Source organism: Rhinoderma darwinii, chromosome 7 (assembly GCF_050947455.1).
Source record: "Rhinoderma darwinii isolate aRhiDar2 chromosome 7, aRhiDar2.hap1, whole genome shotgun sequence".
Taxonomy (NCBI): Eukaryota; Metazoa; Chordata; class Amphibia; order Anura; family Rhinodermatidae; genus Rhinoderma; species Rhinoderma darwinii.
Window position 1 is genome coordinate 68,013,295 of NC_134693.1, and position 21,973 is coordinate 68,035,267.

Below are 21,973 nucleotides of genomic sequence, written 5' to 3' on the forward strand. Positions count from 1 at the left end.
CCTGGTTGTACTGATTGGGGGAGTTTTTGCCTCCCTGAGGGAGGTATGTCCAGTAATACTGTTGTCTATCATTGATAAAGGCAAACAAAAGCTGCCTTTCTTCACCCAAGCGGTCTTCTGAGAAGAAGGCGTTTGCTTGATCAATAACAGATAACCACTTAGAATTAGAGGGTATCTGGGACAACAGTGTGTGTGAATTGGGACTACTGGAGTGTCTGCTTTTGTGACCTGATTGATGGCCCTTAAAGAGGTTCTGTCACCACATTATAAGTGCCCTATCTCCTACATAAGGAGATCGGCGCTGTAATGTAGGTGACAGAAGTGCTTTTTATTTAGAAAAACGATCTATTTTCACCACGTTATGAGCGATTTTAGCTTTATGCTAATTACTTTCTTAATGCCCAACTGGGCGTGTTTTTACTTTGGACCACGTGGGCGTTGTAAAGAGGAGTGTATGACGCTGACCAATCAGTACCATACACTTCTCTCCATTCATTTAATCAGCGCATAGTGATCTTGCTAGATCAGTATGTGCAGTCACTTACTTACACATTAACGTTACTGAAGTGTCTTGACAGTAAATAGACATTCCTTCCAGCCAGGATGGGATGTCTATTCACAATCCCGACATTTCGGTAACGTTTGTGTGGTACTTACAGCAGAGCAAGCGTAATCTCACGAGATCACGCTGTAAATGACAGTTTACAGCGAGATTATGCTTTGCTGTTCTGTAAGTACCATAAAATAACGGGATTTATAACGGGAAAATAGCGCTGCAAGAAGCGCTATTTTTCACGTTAAATGTAGTGGAATTTGCAACAGAGACTGATGGACCACATTATAAGCCAACTGAGATGCAGAATGCATACAGAGCCTTTCACAGTTGTACAGAGCAACAAATACTGATAATGTTGACAATTAAAAAAACAAACTGTGGCTTTCATTATTTTCTCTTTATCTTCTTTTGACCAAAAACAGAAATTATGATAATACCACTCCCGCCAAATATGACCCTTAAATTGGCATCTTTGGGAACACTTATGATATGGTTTATATATTTAGTTTATATTCTAAAAGTATATTTGTTAAAATGTTATTTTATGTAGGACTCCTTTTTTTCTTTAAAATTTGACTAACCAATGAAACTCCTTTGTGTTTGAATATTTTGTTGATTTAATGGTTTATATTCCTGAAAACATAGCGGTTGCTCCCAGGGCCAGCCTTTGGGTTGTACGACCTGTGCAAATGCACAGGGCGCATCAACCCAGCGAGGTGCTGTCTCCCCTCTCCTTGTGTTTCTGAAGCGCCCGGCAGGTGGGGCCCGGTGCTAGCGACTCCCACATTCACTTGTATCTGCGTCTATAGGACGCAGATACAATTGAATAGTATAGGCTGCAGGCCACGTTAGGCCTACAGCCTATAAGATACTGGGACAGAGTCCCTGCGCAGGCCGGCATGATGACGTCACTGCATCACTCTGGTCTGCGCATGTCTCCTGTCTGGAGGCCGTGTAGCGGAGCTCAAGAACGGGGCTGGGCAAGTAATTTTTTTTTGGGGGCTGTGTGGCACTATCGACAAGGGGGGGTTGTTGTATGGCACTATCGAAAAGGGGGGCTGTCTTTCTAAAACGGGGGTGGGGGAATTCCTGGGTGGAACTATCTACAAGGGGGGCCATGTATCTAAAATGGGGAAGGGATTGCCCTGTGGCACTATCTACAAGGGGGGCTGTATGGCACTATACAGGGAGGAGGGCTGTATGGCACTAGCTACAAGAGTTTAAACCAACTCGAAAAAATAGAAGTCATAAAACCCACAAATGCACCATGAGCAGAATATTATGAATTTAAAATTAATTATCCCCTGTAGATAGTGGCCCACACACCAACTTGTAGATAGCGTGCCATACCTCTCCCTCCCTGTAGATAGAGCCATTGTAGCTTCCTCTGGAAGGGGTATCCCCAGCCAGAGTGTAGCTGACGCTCTGTTCAGGGATTCCTCTCCTGTCCATATATGAACAGTGACGCCAAGAGCTCCTCCAGTACCGGATTCCCCGGATAGAGCATCGGCAACTCTCTGGCCGGGATTCCGATGCTCCAGGAGGAGTCCCTGACTTCAATGTACATATATGGACAGTGACATCATCAGTGGCTCACTCAGATTATGCAACATCAATACAGTAACAACTTTATTGGATATATGATCCTAATGAATGTGTAACATTAAGAAATGAATGTAGGTAGCCACAATTTTATTAATCAACAGACATATGAATGCCTGTGTGTGCTTGGATAAAACGAGTTATAAGTGAGTGCAATGTTGTGCAAGTATAATAGACTAAGCTATGATAATGCCACAAGAGGGCTGTGTGGCATTATCTACATGGGGGTGTGTGGCACTATACAGGGGGGAGGGCTGTGGGGCACTATACAGGGGAAGGGCTGTTTGGCACTACAGGGGGAGGGATGTTTGCGCTACAAGGGGGAGGGCTGTTTGGCACTATCTACAAGGGGGGTTGTGGCACTATCTACAAGGGGGATGTGTGGCACTATCTACAAAGGGTGGCTCTGTGGCACAATCTACAATAGGGAGGCTGTGTGTGTGGCGCTATCTACAGGGACTGTGTGTGTGGCACTATCTACAGGGGATGCAGTGGCACTATCGACAGGGGCACAAAGGGGGCACGGTTACTGATGGGGCACTTTTATTGTGTTTAGCACTGAGGGATCATTATTACCATCTGGAGCACTGTGGATTAGAAATTTGTATGGGGTATAGGTGTTGAGGATGCTGGAAAAGTGAGAAACCAAAATGTCTGTGTGTCAAATTCTGCAGAGATGAGTCGTGACTGCAATAAGTCGTCAGTGTGGTCTGGGCCAAATGGAGAAAAAAAGGGAAAGAGAAAACATCACCTGTGAGTCACTAGTTATAAATGTGCTGTAATCACTTATATTTTCTGCAAAGCTCCTGTGTATAACTACCATCTACCACTATATGGTCGCTATGTGATATTAATATTATATGGTCTGCAGAGCTCCTGTGTATAACTGGCATCTACATGGTCACTATATGGTGGTAACGTTGGTCTTTGTTTAGTGTTTTTTATTCAGTATCAGTATGGGGGTATTATTCAGTCACTATGTGGTTATGGAGTGGTGGTATTATTCAGTAACATTTTTGAGGGTATTATTTAGTCTATGTGGTCAGGGTGTGGCGGTATTATTCAGTAAAAGTATGGGCGTATTATTCAGGCACGATGAGGTTATGGTTTGGTGGTATTATTCAGTAACAGTATGGTGGTATTATTAAGTCTTTATGTTGTTATGGTGCGGCGGTATTATTCAGTAACTGTATGGTGGTATTATTCAGTCACCATTTGTTATAGCGTGGTGGTATTATTCAGTAACAATATAGTGGAATTATTCAGTAACAGTATGGGGGTATTATTCAGTCACTATGTGATTATGGTGTGGCGATATTATTCAGTAACAGTATGCGGGTATTATTTAGTAACAGTGTGGGGGTATTATTTAGTCACTATCTGGTTACGGTGTGGGGATATTTTTCAGCAACAGTATTTGGGTATTATTAAGTCACTTATGTGGTTATGGAGTGGTGGTATAATTCAGTAACATTATGTGGGTATTATTCAGTCTATGTGGTCATGGTGTGGCGTTATTATTCAGTAAAAGTATGGGCATATTTTTCAGTCACTATGTGGTGATGGTGTGGCGGTATTATTCAGTAACAGGATGGGGGTAATATTCAGTCACTATGTGGTTATGGTGTGGCGGTATAATTCAGTAACAGTATGGTGGTATTATTCAGTCACTATGTGGTTATAGTGCCGCGGTATTATTCAGTCACTATGTGGTTATGGTGTGGAGATATTATTTAGTAACAGTATGGGGTATTATTCAGTCACTATGTGGTTATGGTTTGGCGATATTATTTAGTAACAGTATGGGGTATTATTCAGTTACTATGTGGTTATGGTGTGGTGGTATTATTCAGTAACAGTATGGGGGTATTATTCAGTCACTATGTGGTTATGGTGTGGTGGTATAATTCAGTAACATTATGTGGGTATTACTCAGTCTATGTGGTCATGGTGTGGCGGTATTATTCAGTAAAAGTATGGGCATATTTTTCAGTCACTATGTGGTGATGGTGTGGCGGTATTATTCTGTAACAGGATGGGGGTATTATTCAGTCACTATGTGGTTATGGTGTGGCGGTATAATTCAGTAACAGTATGGTGGTATTATTCAGTCACTATGTGGTTATAGTGCCGCGGTATTATTCAGTCACTATGTGGTTATGGTGGTGAGATATTATTTAGTAACAGTATGGGGTATTATTCAGTTACTATGTGGTTATGGTGTTGTAGTATTATTCAGTAACAGTATGGGGGTATTATTCAGTCACTATGTGGTTATGGTGTGGTGGTATTATTCAGTAACAGTATGGGGGTATTATTCAGTCGCTATGTGGTTATGATGTGGCAGTATTTTGCAGTAACAGTATGGTGGTATTATTCAGTCACTATGTTGTTATGTGGTGGCGGAATTATTCAGTAACAGTATGGTGGTATTATTCAGTCACCATGTGGTTATGCTGTGGCGGTATTATTCAGTAACAGTATAGGGGTATTATTCAGTAACAGTATGGGGATATTATTCAGTCACTATGTGATTATGGTGTGGGGATATTATTCAGTAAAAGTATGGGGGTATTGTTCAGTAACAGTATGGCGTATTATTCAGTCACTATGTGGTTATGGTGTGGTGGTATTATTCAGTAACAGTACAGAGGTATTATTCAGTCGCTATGTGGTTATGGAGTGGTGGTATTATTCATTAACATTATGGGGGTATTATTCTGTCTATGTGGTCATGGTGTGGTGGTATTATTCAGTAACAGTATGGGAATATTATTCAGTTACTATGTGGTGATGGTATAGAAGTATGGTATTATTCAGTCACTGTGTGGTTATGGTGTGGCGGTATTATTCAGTCACTATGTGGTGATGGTGTGGCGGTATTATTCAGTAACATTATGGGGGTATTATTCAGTCACTATGTGGTTATGGTTTGGCGATATTATTTAGTAACAGTATGGGGTATTATTCAGTTACTATGTGGTTATGGTGTGGTGGTATTATTCAGTAACAGTATGGGGGTATTATTCAGTCACTATGTGGTTATGGTGTGGTGGTATAATTCAGTAACATTATGTGGGTATTACTCAGTCTATGTGGTCATGGTGTGGCGGTATTATTCAGTAAAAGTATGGGCATATTTTTCAGTCACTATGTGGTGATGGTGTGGCGGTATTATTCTGTAACAGGATGGGGGTATTATTCAGTCACTATGTGGTTATGGTGTGGCGGTATAATTCAGTAACAGTATGGTGGTATTATTCAGTCACTATGTGGTTATAGTGCCGCGGTATTATTCAGTCACTATGTGGTTATGGTGGTGAGATATTATTTAGTAACAGTATGGGGTATTATTCAGTTACTATGTGGTTATGGTGTTGTAGTATTATTCAGTAACAGTATGGTGGTATTATTCAGTCACTATGTGGTTATAGTGCCGCGGTATTATTCAGTCACTATGTGGTTATGGTTTGGCGATATTATTTAGTAACAGTATGGGGTATTATTCAGTTACTATGTGGTTATGGTGTGGTGGTATTATTCAGTAACAGTATGGGGGTATTATTCAGTCACTATGTGGTTATGGTGTGGTGGTATTATTCAGTAACAGTATGGGGGTATTATTCAGTCGCTATGTGGTTATGATGTGGCAGTATTTTGCAGTAACAGTATGGTGGTATTATTCAGTCACTATGTTGTTATGTGGTGGCGGAATTATTCAGTAACAGTATGGTGGTATTATTCAGTCACCATGTGGTTATGCTGTGGCGGTATTATTCAGTAACAGTATAGGGGTATTATTCAGTAACAGTATGGGGATATTATTCAGTCACTATGTGATTATGGTGTGGGGATATTATTCAGTAAAAGTATGGGGGTATTGTTCAGTAACAGTATGGCGTATTATTCAGTCACTATGTGGTTATGGTGTGGTGGTATTATTCAGTAACAGTACAGAGGTATTATTCAGTCGCTATGTGGTTATGGAGTGGTGGTATTATTCATTAACATTATGGGGGTATTATTCTGTCTATGTGGTCATGGTGTGGTGGTATTATTCAGTAACAGTATGGGAATATTATTCAGTTACTATGTGGTGATGGTATAGAAGTATGGTATTATTCAGTCACTGTGTGGTTATGGTGTGGCGGTATTATTCAGTCACTATGTGGTGATGGTGTGGCGGTATTATTCAGTAACATTATGGGGGTATTATTCAGTCACTATGTGGTTATGGTTTAGTGGTATTATTCGGTAACACTATGGTTGCATTGTTCAGTAATTATGTTGTTATGGTGTGGCAGTATTATTCAGTATGGTGGTATTATTAAGTCTTTATGTTGTTATGGTGCGGCAGTATTATTCAGTAACAGTATGGTGGTATTATTCAGTCACCATTTGTTATAGCGTGGTGGTATTATTCAGTAACAATATAGTGGAATTATTCAGTAACAGTATGGGGGTATTATTCAGTCACTATGTGATTATGGTGTGGCGATATTATTCAGTAACAGTATGCGGGTATTATTTAGTAACAGTGTGGGGGTATTATTTAGTCACTATCTGGTTACGGTGTGGGGATATTTTTCAGCAACAGTATTTGGGTATTATTAAGTCACTTATGTGGTTATGGAGTGGTGGTATAATTCAGTAACATTATGTGGGTATTATTCAGTCTATGTGGTCATGGTGTGGCGGTATTATTCAGTAAAAGTATGGGCATATTTTTCAGTCACTATGTGGTGATGGTGTGGCGGTATTATTCAGTAACAGTATGGTGGTATTATTCAGTCACTATGTGGTTATGATGTGGCAGTATTATTCAGTAACAGTATGGTGGTATTATTCAGTCACTATGTGGTTATAGTGCTGCGGTATTATTCAATCACTATGTGGTTATGGTGTGGCAATATTATTTAGTAACAGTATGGGGTATTATTCAGTTACTATGTGGTTATGGTGTTGTGGTATTATTCAGTAACAGTATGGGGGTATTATTCAGTCACTATGTGGTTATGGTGTGGTGGTATTATTCAGTAACAGTATGGGGGTATTATTCAGTCGCTATGTGGTTATGATGTGGCAGTATTATGCAGTAACAGTATGGTGGTATTATTCAGTCAATATGTTGTTATGTGGTGGCGGAATTATTCAGTAACAGTATGGTGGTATTATTCAGTCACCATGTGGTTATGATGTGGCGGTATTATTCAGTAACAGTATAGGGGTATTATTCAGTAACAGTATGGTGGTATTATTCAGTCACTATGTGATTATGGTGTGGGGATATTATTCAGTAAAAGTATGGGGGTATTGTTCAGTAACAGTATGGCGTATTATTCAGTCACTATGTGGTTATGGTGTGGTGGTATTATTTAGTAACAGTATGTTTGTATTAGTCAGTCACTATGTGGTGATGGTGTGGCGGTATTATTCAGTAACAGTATAGGGGTATTATTCAGTCACTATCCGATTATGGTGTGGCAGTATTATTCAGTCACTATGTTGATATGGTGTGGCGATATTATTCAGTAACAGTATGGTGGTATTATTCAGTCACTATGTGATTATGGTGTGGGGATATTATTCAGTAAAAGTATGGGGGTATTATTCAGTAACAGTATGGGGGTATTATACAGTCACTATGTTGTTATGGTGTGGCGGTATTATTCAGTAACAGTATGGTGGTATTATTCAGTCAGCATGTGTTATGGTGTGAAGGTATTATTCATTAACAGTATAAGGGTATTATTCAGTAACAGTATGGGGGTATTATTCAGTCCCTATGTGATTATGGTGTGGGATATTATTCAGTAACAGTATGGCGGAATTATTCAGTAACAGTATTGGGGTATTATTCAGTCACTATGTGGTTATGATGTGGAGGTATTATTTAGTAACAGTGTGGTGTTATCATTCTGTCACTATGTGGTTACAGTGTCACCGTATTATTCAGTAACAGTATGTGTATATTATTCAGTCACTATGTGGTTATGATGTGGTGGTGTTACTTAGTAACATTATACATAAATATATATATATATATATATATATATATATATATATTAATATATATATATATATATATATATATATATATATATATATATATATATATGTAGAGATAAGCAGCACTCTGCGACAGATTCCAACACGGTAATGGGTGCAAGCAGGTAATCCAGATCCGTGGATTATAAAACATAAATGAAAGAAATCCCACAGCACTCAGATGGTTCCAAAAGGTATGTGATTTATTCAGTCAACAGCTGCAACGTTTCCGTCCTGCTATAGGACCTTTTTCAAGCTTGAAAAAGGTCTTATAGCAAGGCGGAAACGTTGCAGCTGTCGACTGAACAAATCACATACTTGTTGGAACCATCGGAGTGCTGTGGGATTTCTTTTGTTTGTTTATTTCTTTCATTTATATATATATATATATATATATATATATATATATATATATATATATATATATATATATATATTGTAAGACAGTGAAAGGTAAAGTCATTGAGGGAAGGTACATTTCCCCTAGAATCCTGTCATATGTATCCTAGGCTCCAGGGAATGTGTAGTTCTTGCAATAGAAAGCTCTAGCTTTCCAATCTCGGCTTAAGGAAAAGCCGGAAAAAGGGCCTGGAGTTGGATTGGAGAAGAGCAGGGCGGGTTCCCCAATCCCTAGTCCATCTCTGTTGTTAGGATAAGGCTGCTGCTCAATTAGCTGCACCTGTAGCCTGTGTATAAAAAGGTGCAGACACAGTGTGTGTGAGTCTCACCCCTGACTCAGACTGGAGACTACAAAGGCTGGAGTAGCCTGTATTCTATGTGAGTAAAGACCTGTGTTACTTTGTGTCCAGTGCCTGGTAGGAAGGCACTCGGTATAGTTAGATAATATCTTGTTTAGTTAGTGCTCAGATGAGCAGGATTTATTTTGTATTTTGCCTTGTTGTACAAGAGGCTGTTTCTTTGACAAGAATAAAAACACAGGCAAAGCCCTGTTATGACTTTTAATGCACAGTGTCCCTGTCTCTGGCTACAAAGAAACCGCTGTACCAACCTCTCCTGATGCTAAACCCTCACATATGGTGGAGAATACGGGTGCGGTCTTAAAGAGACATACACCTATTTAAAAGGACTTTTGCTGCTCCAAGTGGAAAATCGATGCTAGGGGCAACAACACAAGTTTTTCTCCCCGAGAGTGCTTGGAAGTGTATGTCTTGGGTGAAGGCAGCAACAGGGCTAAAAGAGACTGTTAAAATGGATGAAATACTTAAAGGAACAGTGTCATCACAAATTATTTTTTTATATGTTAAAGATGTTAGTGCTTTATTAAAAACGTTTATATTTATTTGTGTGTTTGTGTTTTACTTTTTCTTATTTTTACACTTTTTCTTCCCTATGGGGGCTGCCATTTTTTGTTCCATTTCTGTATGTGTCGATTAACGACACATACAGACATGGAATACGGCAGCCACAGTCCCATAGGGACTGCGAACGGCTCCCGTCCCATTCACTTGTGTGTACGGCGTCTGTGTGGGAACTGCGCATGCGCCGCTCCCACACAGTCCAATTTGAAATTGGCGCCGTCCGGCGCCATTTTCCTGTGGACCGGAAGTCGCGGCCGGACAGTAATATTACTACTTCCGGTCGCGGCTTCCGGACTTGTGCACTTGGACCAGCGGCAGCAGACGGAGCGGACGGGCCGGAGGGAGCCGCGGCGGCAGGAGCAGGTAAGAGATGTCAATGTATGTTCGTGTTTGTGTGTGTTTACTACTGTATGTAAACCTACTACACTGTGTGTTAGCTCAAAAAATGGCGACACACAGTGTAGGAGGTTACACCGTTCAAACCCCTCGTTTATCCCGGCACTGGCCAGGATAAAGGAGGGGGGGGATGCTGAGAGCTCACTAGAGCGAGGGCTTTTCACCCAATTTTGCAATGCTGCAATTTTGGGAATAGCTCCATCTAGTGACCAGAAATGGGAAATATTATAAATTAGAATTAATTTATAATATTTCCTGACTCGTGAAAAAAATAAAAAAAATTTGAACAATGTTTAATCACCCACACACTAAATGTTTGTTTAAAAAAAAAACAACATGTTTTTCTGGCAACACATTCCCTTTAAACAGCTGATTCAGGCTAATATCAACCAGGGGAAGATAAGCACAGCTCTGCAAGAAGCCAGCGCGACTCAGCGAATGGTGCATGAGGAAGCCATGCGTGCACAGGCTGAAACCAATATTCTGCTGGGTGAAGCCCACAGACTGGCCTTAAAAGAACAGCAGCAAATTAATCGCTATTTGCAAGACCAAATTCAGGCCTCAGTGGAGAGGTCAGGGGGTCTCATGGTTTGCGCCAAACCACTCGTGCAGCGGTACAGACATCTCTGCAGAAGATGACATCCACCGACGACGTTGAGGCCTATCTCATGGTGTTTGAGCGAGTGGCAGAACGAGAGAAGTTACCTTCAGATCAGTGGGCAGCAGTGGTGGCACCTTTCCTAACCGGAGAGCCGCAAAAGGCGTACTTTGATCTCAATGAGCAGGATGCCAAGGATTACTCCAAGCTGAAGGGTGAGATCCTTGCCCGTCTGGGTGTTAATATGAATGTGCGTGCTCGACGGGTGCACAACTGGACTTTCGTGGAACACCTACCTGCGCGATCACAAATGTATGATCTTGTCCATCTTGCAAGGAAATGGCTACAGCCAGAGGAATCAACCCCTGCACAGATCGTGGAGAGAGTGGTGCTTGACAAATACATCCGCTCCTTACCACCGAAGGTTCAGCGTTGGGTCGGTCAAGGAGATCCTACAGATGCGGAACAGCTGGTGAACCTGATTGAAAGGTACAGAGCTACTCAGGATCTACTCCAAGAAGTACCGCCTGGATGTTCTAACCCCAGGAACAGCAAATCGTGCGGAGCACCCGGTAAGACTGTTCCATTTACTAGAGGGGTGAGAAATGTCTTTAAGGGAGGTGGCTCAGAAGGGGAGCAGACGGAGGGAAGAAATCCCAGAGAGACACTGAAGGCCAGACCAGGGTCTCAAGTTGGGGACCGGGGCCACATACAATGGTGGCGGTGTTATGGACCTAGGCATATTGCTGCCAATTGTCCCCTGACTACTGAGCAAATGGAGTGTGATGCAGCAAGGCGAATATCCTTGTTTGCACGTCCTGTTTGTTCTGCTGAGACTGTTTACGAGACTGAGCAACAAATGTGTGTCGTAAAAGTGGAAGGGTATACTGTGAGTGCCTTGCTGGATTCTGGGAGTCTGGTTACCCTGGTGCATGCTAGCCTGATAGACCCTGGAACATTCAGCGGACATAGTATAGGGGTCCTGTGCATACATGGGGACACTAAAGAATACCCCACCGCTTTGGTCACTCTAGAGACTTCCTGTGGAACCGCTTGCCATGAAGTGGGTGTGGTCAAGTCCCTGATGCACAGTGTGATCCTGGGGAGTGACTTCCCAGTGTTCTGGGACTTGTGGAGGAAGAAAGATGTAACCTCCACTGTAAATGTTAATGATGGTATTAATGTGTGCGCTGTGATTAGCCCAGAACCCTTTAACGAAGATGCTGAGGAGCCAGCAGTAGGGGTGACCACTGAGCCTGATAAATTTCCTCTGGCTGTTTTTGCTGGTGAAACAGATGAGCAGGAGGAAATTTCTGAGATACCAGAGTTAAATGTATCACGTAACAATTTTGGGACCGCTCAACTTAGTGATCCCACATTGGTAAAAGCCAGGGAAAATACTAAGGTATTAAATGGAGTGCCTCAACATCCAGGGGCTGATAAGGTGTTTCCACACATGGCGGTTAACCAGGATTTGCTGTATCGGATAGATAACGTACGTGGGGAGGTTGTTGAACAGCTGGTGATACCCCAACCGTATCGTAGAACGGTGTTGGACCTGGCTCATAAACACGTGCTGGGTGGACATCTAGGTTGCGAAAAGACCAGAGAGCATATCTTACAACGATTCTTCTGGCCGGGGGTATATACGGAAGTTCAGAGGTATTGCGAGTCCTGCCCGGAGTGTAAGATAACGGCTCCTATGCCACATTTTAGGAGTCCGCTGGTGCCTTTGCCTATCATTGGGATCCCTTTTGAAAGAATTGCCATGGATCTGGTCGGCCCTTTAGTCAAATCCTCTAGAGGATATCAATATATCCTAGTGGTGTTGGACTATGCCACACGCTACCCTGAGGCAGTCGCTTTGCGAAATTCCTCTTCAAAAGCCATTGCAAGAGAGTTGTTTTACATGTTTTCCCGTACTGGTTTACCTAAGGAAATACTTACCGATCAGGGAACTCCCTTTATGTCCAAAATCACCAAGGAATTATGTAAACTGCTGAAAATTAAACACCTGCGTACCTCTATATATCACCCTCAAACTGATGGTCTTGTAGAAAGATTCAATAAGACATTAAAAGGCATGTTGAGGAGGGTTGTTAGTAAGGATGGGAAGGATTGGGAGTGTCTTCTGCCCTATTTGATGTTCGCTGTACGTGAAGTTCCTCAATCATCCACAGGGTTTTCTCCTTTCGAACTTGTATACGGCAGACGACCCCGTGGTCTCCTGGACATAGCCAAGGAAACCTGGAAGCAAGAGTCCACACCTTATAGGAGTGTAATTGAGAATGTCACGTTGATGCAAGACCGAATAGCTGCGGTCATGCCGATAGTTAAGGAACACTTGGAGCAAGCTCAGGATGCTCAGAGCAGGGTGTATAACCGAACTGCTAAGGTTAGAAATTTTAACTCTGGTGATCGAGTGTTGGTCTTAGTGCCAACCGTAGAAAGCAAATTTCTTGCTAGATGGCAAGGGCCGTATGAGATAATTGAAAAGGTGGGGGATATAAATGATAAAGTTTACCAACCAGGTAAAAGGAAGGCAGTGCAGTTATACCATGTAAACTTAATTAAGCCATGGAAAGAAAGAGAGACCCTCGTGGCAGTAAGGACCCCCTATAGTCCTAACCCAGATGTGTATGTGTCAGAATACCTCGCAAAGCCACAGAAACAGGAGACAAAAGAGTTTGTGCAGAGAAACACAGACGTGTTTTCAGAACTGCCAGGACAGACCAGTATAATAAAACATGACATTGTGACCGAGCCACCTGAAACCCTACAGAATCCCTGAAGCTCGTAGACAAGCCATATCTGAGGAGGTCAAGAAAATGCTAGACCTTGGGATTATTGAAGAGTCAAAAAGTGAATGGTCAAGTCCCATTGTATTGATTCCGAAACCAGATGGGTCATTGCGTTTCTGTAACGACTTCCGCAAGTTAAATGAGATGTCAAAGTTTGACGCATACCCAATGCCAAGAATTGACGAGTTAATAGAGAGACTGGGCCATTCAAGGTATTTTTAGACACTTGATTTAACCAAAGGCTATTGGCAAGTACCCCTCACGGAGGGCGCCAAAGAGAAAACTGCGTTCATCACCCCGGATGGTCTGTTTCAATATATTTGTTTACCATTTGGGCTACATGGGGCTCCAGCGACCTTTCAAAGGTTAATGGACATAGTCCTCAAACCCCATCGTCGGTATGCTTCGGCATATCTGGACGACATTATAATCTTTAGTGATGACTGGGAAAGCCACTCACCAAAAGTACAAGCAGTACTAAACTCCCTCAGAGCCGCGGGGTTAACAGCAAACCCAAAGAAATGTTCCTTGGGCTTGGAGGAAGCACGGTATCTGGGGTACATAATTGGGAGAGGGGTGATAAAGCCACAGGTCAACAAAGTTGAGGCTATCCAAAACTGGCCACAGCCCTCAACCAAAAAGCAGGTCAGAGCTTTTCTAGGAATTGTAGGTTATTACCGCAGGTTCATTCCAAACTTTGCCAGCACAGCAGCGCCCCTGACAGATCTTACCAAGGGAAGTAAGTCTGTCATGGTCAAGTGGGACACGAAGGCTGAAAGCGCCTTTCAAGAGTTGAAACTGGCCCTGTGTAACCAACCAGTCTTAGTCACTCCTGACTTCAAAAAGGAGTTTGTTGTCCAAACTGATGCTTCTAATGTGGGGCTCGGAGCAATTCTGTCACAAGAGGTGGGTGGTGAGGAACATCCTGTGACCTATTTGAGCAGAAAACTTACCCCGGCTGAGAAAAACTATAGCATAGTTGAACGGGAGTGCTTGGCAATTAAGTGGGCACTTGAGTCCCTGAGATATTATTTATTGGGTCGTCGGTTTAGGTTGGTTACAGACCACTCTCCTCTTACGTGGATGTGTCAAGCTAAAGAGAGAAATGCAAGAGTTACACGGTGGTTTCTTACTTTGCAGAACTTCAAATATACTGTGGAACACAGAGCAGGAAAACTGCAGGGCAATGCTGACGCTTTGTCTAGGACACACTGCCTTGTAGCTAAATGTGTCCGATCCCACGGGCTCGAACAGAGGAAGAGGGTATGTGAGACAGTGACAGGTAAAGTCATTGAGGGAAGGTACATTTCCCCTAGAATCCTGTCATATGTATCCTAGGCTCCAGGGAATGAGTAGTTCTTGCAATAGAAAGCTCTAGCTTTCCAATCTCGGCTTAAGGAAAAGCTGGAAAAAGGGCCTGGAGTTGGATTGGAGAAGAGCAGGGCGGGTTCCCCAATCCCTAGTCCATCTCTGTTGTTAGGACAAGGCTGCTGCTCAATTAGCTGCACCTGTAGCCTGTGTATAAAAGGTGCAGACACACTGTGTGTGAGTCTCACCCCTGACTCAGACTGGAGACTACAAAGGCTGGAGTAGCCTGTATTCTATGTGAGTAAAGACCTGTGTTACTTTGTGTCCAGTGCCTGGTAGGAAGGCACTCGGTATAGTTAGATAATATCTTGTTTAGTTAGTGCTCAGACGAGCAGGATTTATTTTGTATTTTGCCTTGTTGTACAAGAGGCTATTTCTTTGACAAGAATAAAAACACAGGCAAAGCCCTGTTATGACTTTTAATGCACGGTGTCCCTGTCTCTGGCTACAAAGAAACCGCTGTACCAACCTCTCCTGATGCTAAACCCTCACAATATATATATATATATATATATATATATATATATATATATATATAAGTATACTACCGTTCAAAAGTTTGGGGTCACCCAGACAATTTTGCGTTTTCCATGAAAACTCACACTTATATTTATCAAGTGAGTTGCAAAATGACTAGAAAATATAGTCAAGACATTGACAAGATTAAAAATAATGATTTTTATTTGAAAAAATAATTTTCTCCTTCAAACTTTGCTTTCGTCAAAGAAAGCTCAATTTGCAGCAATTATAGCATTGCAGACCTTGGCATTCTAGCTGTTAATTTGCTGAGGTAATCGGGAGAAATTTCACCCCATGCTTCCAGAAGCCCCTCCCACAAGTTGGATTGGCTTGATGGGCACTTCTTGCATACCATACGGTCAAGCTGCTCCCACAACAGCTCTATGGGGTTGAGATCTGGTGACTGCGCTGGCCACTCCATTACAGATAGAATACCAGCTGCCTGCTTCTTCCCTAAATAGTTCTTGCATAATTTGGAGGTGTGCTTTGGGTCATTGTCCTGTTGTAGGATGAAATTGGCTCCAATCAAGCGCTGTCCACAGGGTATGGCATGGCGTTGCAAAATGGAGTGATTACCTTCCTTATTCAAAATCCCTTTTACCTTGTACAAATCTCCCACTTTACCAGCACCAAAGCAACCCCAGACCATCACATTACCTCCACCATGCTTGACAGATGGCGTCAGGCACTCTTCCAGCATCTTTTCAGTTGTTCTGCGTCTCACAAATGTTCTTCTGTGTGATCCAAACACCTCAAACTTCTATTCGTCTGTCCATAACACTTTTTTCCAATCTTCCCCTGTCCAATGTCTGTGTGCTTTTGCCCATATTAATCTTTTCCTTTTATTAGCCAGTCTCAGATATGGCTTTTTTTTTGCCACTTTGCCCTGAAGGCCAGCATCCCGGAGTCGCCTCTTCACTGTAGACGTTGACACTGGCGTTTTGCGGGTACTATTTAATGAAGCTGCCAGTTGAGGACCTGTGAGGCGTCTATTTCTCAAACTAGAGACTCTAATGTACTTGTCTTGTTGCTCAGTTGTGCATCGGGGCCTCCCACTTCTCTTTCTACTCTGGTTAGAGCCTGTTTGGGCTATCCTCTGAAGGGAGTAGTACACACCGTTGTAGGAAATCTTCAGTTTCTTGGCAAGTTCTCGCATGGAATAGCTTTCATTTCTAAGAACAAGAATAGACTGTCAAGTTTCACACGAAAGCTCTCTTTTTCTAGGCATTTTGAGAGTTTAATCGAACCCACAAATGTAATGCTCCAGATTCTCAACTAGCTCAATGGAAGGTCAGTTTTATAGCTCCTCTAAACAGCAAAACTGTTTACAGCGGTGCTAACATAATTGCACAAGGGTTTTCAAGTGTTTTCTAATCATCCATTAGCCTTCTAACACAGTTAGCAAACACAATGTACCATTAGAACACTGGAGTGATGGTTGCTGGAAATGGGCCTCTATACACCTATGTAGGTATTGCATTAAAAACCAGACGTTTGCCACTAGAATAGTCATTTAGCACATTAACAATGTATAGAGTGTATTTCTGATTAATTTAATGTTATCTTCATTGAAAAAAACTGTGCTTTTCTTTAAAAAATAAGGAAATTTCTAAGTGACCCTAAACTTTTGAACGGTAGTGTACATATAAAAATTTGTGTGAGAGGGGGGACATATGCCTTGGGACTTGCAACTCTCCTAGACGCAATAGAAATCAGCGATGCAGTTCTCTGCACACAACCTTCTGAATTGATTGCATTATTGATATAATAATTCAGCATTTAGGGCCCCACTTTTATTTTTGTCCAGGGCCACACTTTGTCTAAAACCAGCCCGGCGACTCTGCAGCTACCTACTGACCCGGGCGGTTCTTCACTGCTCCGGTGCTGAAGCAGAGAAGGAGCGCCCAGTGGTGAGTAAAAACCAAACAACACTCACTCCCTGGGCCTCCAAAGCATTATTCATACTTTGTGGGGAAACTTTGGGGACATTATACTGTATTGGGGGCATCAAAGGGGAATTATACGGTGTGTGGGGCAATATACTGTGTGGGGGCATTATACTCTTTTATGGGGCATGTTTTTTTATGATGGGCTGGGGCGCCAAAAGGAAATTTCGCACAGGGCGCCATCTATCCTAAGGCTGGCCCCGCTGGCTCCTCAAAACATGCAGATTATTTAAATGCATAATAAAAACATACCAGATATTTTGTTTCTTTAACCCCTTCCCGCACCTTGACGTAACTGCACGTCGATGTGTGCAGTAAGTTCGCGCACCTTGACGTGCAGTTACGTCTGTGCTTTGACAGTTAACCACCGCGCGGCGCTACACTGCAGCAGCGGTTAACTGTGCAGGGTGTCTGCCCTGCATTCCCCGTTGCCGATCAGCAGCCCATCGCCGCTGATTTCGGCAGGTAACCCCTTAATTGCGGCGTTCGATTTTGAACGCCACAATTAAGGTTTTTAGCGCCGATCGGCAGCCCTCACGTGAAATCACGGGGGCTAGCGATTGTACCCATGGCAACCGGACGCCAGACAATGGCTTCCGGGCTGCCATGTACAGAAGCCTATGAGGACCAGCCGGAGGGTGGTCGTCGTAGGCTTCCTGTCAGTGTGACTGTCATGTCACAATGACAGTTAGAATACATTACACTACGTAGGTAGTGTAATGTATTCCAGCAGCAATCAGAGCTGCAAGTCTAAGTGTCCCCTAGTGGGACAAGTGAAAAAAGTAAAAAAAAGAATAAAAATGCTTTAAAAAAAAGTATAAAAATAAAAGTTATAAGTGTCATAAACAAGAACTACTTTTTTTTCCTATAATAAGTTTTTATTATAGGAAAAAAATGAACACGTAAAAAAAAGGAAACATATTTGGCATCACCGCGTTCATAACGACCCCAACTATAAAACTATAATATTATTTTTCCCGCACTGTGAACACCGCAAAAAAATTAACAAAAAAACATGCCAGAATCACTATTTTTTGGTCACCACCCCTCCCAAAATATACAATAAAAAGTGATCAAAAAGTTGCATGTACGCCAAAATGGTACCGATACAAACTACAACCCGTCCTGCAAAAAACAAGCCCTTACACAGCTTTTTTGACTGAAAAATAAAAAAGTTATGGCTCTCAGAATATGGTGACACAAAAAATAATTTATTTTCTAAATAAGTTATTTTATTGCACAAACGCTGAAAAACATAAAAAAAATCTATATACATATGGTATCGCCGTAATCGTACCGACCCGCAGAATAAAATATAATGGTCATTTATAGCCCAGGGTGAACGCCGTAAAAAATAAATTAAAATCATTGTCAGAATTGATGGTTTTTGGTCACCTGGCTTGCCGAAAAATGGAATAAAAAGTGATCAACAAAATCGCATGTACCCCAAAATGGTACCAATGAAAATTACAGATTGTCCTTCAACAAATAAGCACTCACGCAGCTCCGGTGGTGAAAAAATAAAAAAAGTTCCGGCTCCCAGATTATGGCGATACAAAATGTGCAGTGTTCCAAAAGCGGATAGGATTGGGTGCCATTTATAAGTGCGACACTAGCCACATATCTGCGGATTATTATTTATTTACCCCATTATTATACCCTCTTATTATGCCCTGATGTACTCTGCCCAGCCTACATATGCCCCCACATTATAAACTGAAATACCAGCAAAACGCCAGAGCTACTACCAAGCAAAATCTGCGCTCCAAAAGCCAAATGGCGTCCCTCCCTTCTGAGTACTATAGCGTGCCCAAACAGCCGTTTACGTCCACCGATATGGCATCGCCATACCTGGGAGAACCCGGTTAATATTTTATGAGGTATTTGTGGCACAAACTGGGCACAACATATAGTGCACTAAAATGGCACATCAGTGGAAAATTGTAATTTTCACTTTGCACCATCCGCTGCGCATTAAACCCTTCGCGCACCATGACTTAATAGCATGTCGTGGTGTGGGGGGTGACATATGGAGCGTCTCACGCGCTGAGCCCGCGCCATATGCTGCGGGTGTCAGCTGCGTATTCCAGCTGATACTCGGGACTAACGGACAGAAACAGCGATCACGCTGTTACAGGAGCCTGTAAAAATGACAATATACTGCAATACATTAGTATTGCAGTGTATTCTACCAGTCATCTAACGATTGCTGGTTCAAGTCTCCTAGGGAGACTAATAAAATATGTAAAAACAAAAGTAAATAGTTATTATTAGTGGAAAAAATTAAATAAATATTTAAAGTCCAAAAAGAAACCCTATTCACATTTTTTCTCTAAAGTAATGTAAAAAAAATAAAAAATACGCAAAATTGGTATCGCTGCGTCTGTAAAAGTCCAAGCTATTACAATATACCATTATTGAACTCGCACGGTGAACGCCGTGGAAAATAAAGAATTTTAAACTGCAAAATCTGCGTTTTTTGGTCACCTTCGCTCTACCAAAAAATGTAATAAAAAGTGCTCAAAAAGTCTTATGCACCATAAAATGGTACCAATAAAAACTACAGCTCGTACCGCAAAAAATAAGCCCTCACACCACTCTATTGACGGAAAAATAAAAAAGTTGTGGCTCTCGGAAAACGGGGAGGAAAAACTAAAAAGAAAAAGCAAAACATGGATCAGTTCGGAAAGGGTTAATTACTTTCTAATGAAAAAACATTTATGACCACATGTGGGGTATAGCCGTACTCGAGAGAAATTGCTTTACAAATGTTGGGGTGCATTTTCTCCTTTATCCTTTGTGAAATTGAAAAAATTCAACATTTTAGTGGAAATAATGTTGATATTAATTTTCACGGCCTAATTCTAATAAATTCTGCAAAAGACGTGTGGGGCCTAAATGCTCACTATACCCCTAGATAGATTCCTTAAGTGGTGTAGTTTCCCAAATGGGGTTACTTTTGGGGGGCTTCCACTGTTTCGGTCTCTCAGGGACTTTGCAAATTCGACATGACACCCAAAAACTATTCAAGCTAAATTTGAGCTCCAAATAGCGCTCCTTCCCTTCTAAGCCCCGCTGTGGGTCCAAACAGCAGTTTATTACCACATATGGGGTATTTACGTAATCAGGAGAAATTGTTTTACAAATGTTGGGATGCTTTTTCTCCTTTATTCCTTGTAAAAATTAAAAATGTCTAAGTTCTTACAGAAAAAAAAGTATGAATGAATGAATTCAGCAAAACAACTGTGGGGTCAAAATGCTAACTTTACCCCTAGAAAAATTCCTTGAGGGGTGTAGTTTCCAAAATGGGGTCACTATTGGGGGGTTTCCACGGTTTCCATCCCTCCAGTGCATTGCAAACGCGACACGGCACTGAAAACTATTCCAGCAAAATCAGAAATCCAAAATCCAAATGGTGCTCCTTCTCTTCTGAGGCCTGCTGTGGGTCCAAACAGCAGTTTATTACCACATATGGGGTATTGCTATAATCGGAAGAAATTTCTCTACACATGTTGGGGTATTTTTTCTACTTTATTCCTTGTAAAAATTTAAAATTTCTACGTTTTTTCCACAAAAAAGGTCGATTTTCATCTTCACATACTAATTCAAATAAATGTAGCAAAAAAACTGTGTGTTCAAAATGCTAACTATACCCCTAGATAAATTCCTTGAGGGGTATAGTTTCCAAAATGGGGTCACTTTTGTGGGGTCTTTACTGTTTTGGTACCACAAGACCTATTCAAACCTGACATGGTGCCTAAAATATATTCTAAAAAAAGGAGGCCCCAAAATCCACTAGGTTCTCCTTTGCTTCTGAGGTCGGTGTTTCAGTCCATTACCGCACTAGGACCACATGTGGGATATTTCTAAAAACTGCAGAATCTGGGCAATAAATATTGAGTAGCATTTCTTGGGTAAAACCTTCTGTGGTACAGAAAAAAATGTATTAAAAATGAATTTTACAAAAAAAAAATGAAATTTGTAAATTTCACCTCTACTTGCTTTAATTCCTGTGAAACGCCTAAAGGGTTAAAACACTTTTTGAATGCTGTTTTGAATACTTTGAGGGGTGCAGTTTTTAAAATGGGGTGATTTATGGGGACTTTCTAATATATAGGGCCCTCAAACCCACTTCAGATCTGAACTGGTCCCTGAAAAAATAGGCTTTTGAAATTTTCTTGAAAATATGAGAAATTGCTGCTAAAGTTCTAAGCCTTGTAACGTCCTAGAAAAATAAAAGAATGTTCAAAAAACGATGCAAACATAAAGTAGACATATGGGAAATATAAACTAGTAAGTATTTTGTGTGGTATTACTATCTGTTTTACAAGTATATACATTTAAATTTCGAAAAATGCAAATTTTTGCTAATTTTCTAAAAATCTTGGTGTTTTTTACAAATAAATATTGAATTTATCGACCAAATTTTTTTCCTGACATAAAGTACAATATGTCACGAGAAAATAGTCTCAGAATCACTTGGATAGTTAAAAGCATTCTGGCGTAATTACCACATAAAGTGACACATGTCAGATTTGAAAAATCGGCTTCGTGCTGAAGGCCAAAACAGGCTCAGTCCTGAAGGGGTTAATAGATATGTAAACATAACCTTGAAAACTCTTAGCTTTTTTTTTTTCCCATAGATGGCCTTGCTGTATTTAGAGATTTCTTGAAGTCAGAATTTAGTGATGAAAATATTGAATTCTGGTTGGCCTGTGAGGACTTCAAAAAAACCAAAACTTCCAGCCAACTGGCGATTAAAGCCAATAAAATATATTCTGAATATATCAAGACTGAGGCTCCACGAGAGGTAATATACC

General features: G+C 41.4%; 1 protein-coding gene across 1 annotated transcript in view; it reads left to right on the plus strand.

Moving 5' to 3' along the window:
- The window catches only part of LOC142657460 (regulator of G-protein signaling 21-like), a 121,734-nt gene that overhangs the window by 66,636 nt on the left and 33,125 nt on the right, over positions 1-21,973 (plus strand). The window contains exon 3 of the mRNA XM_075832492.1: positions 21,797-21,963. Coding sequence (XP_075688607.1) covers positions 21,797-21,963 — 167 coding nt within the window. The remainder of the gene's footprint in view (positions 1-21,796; positions 21,964-21,973) is intronic.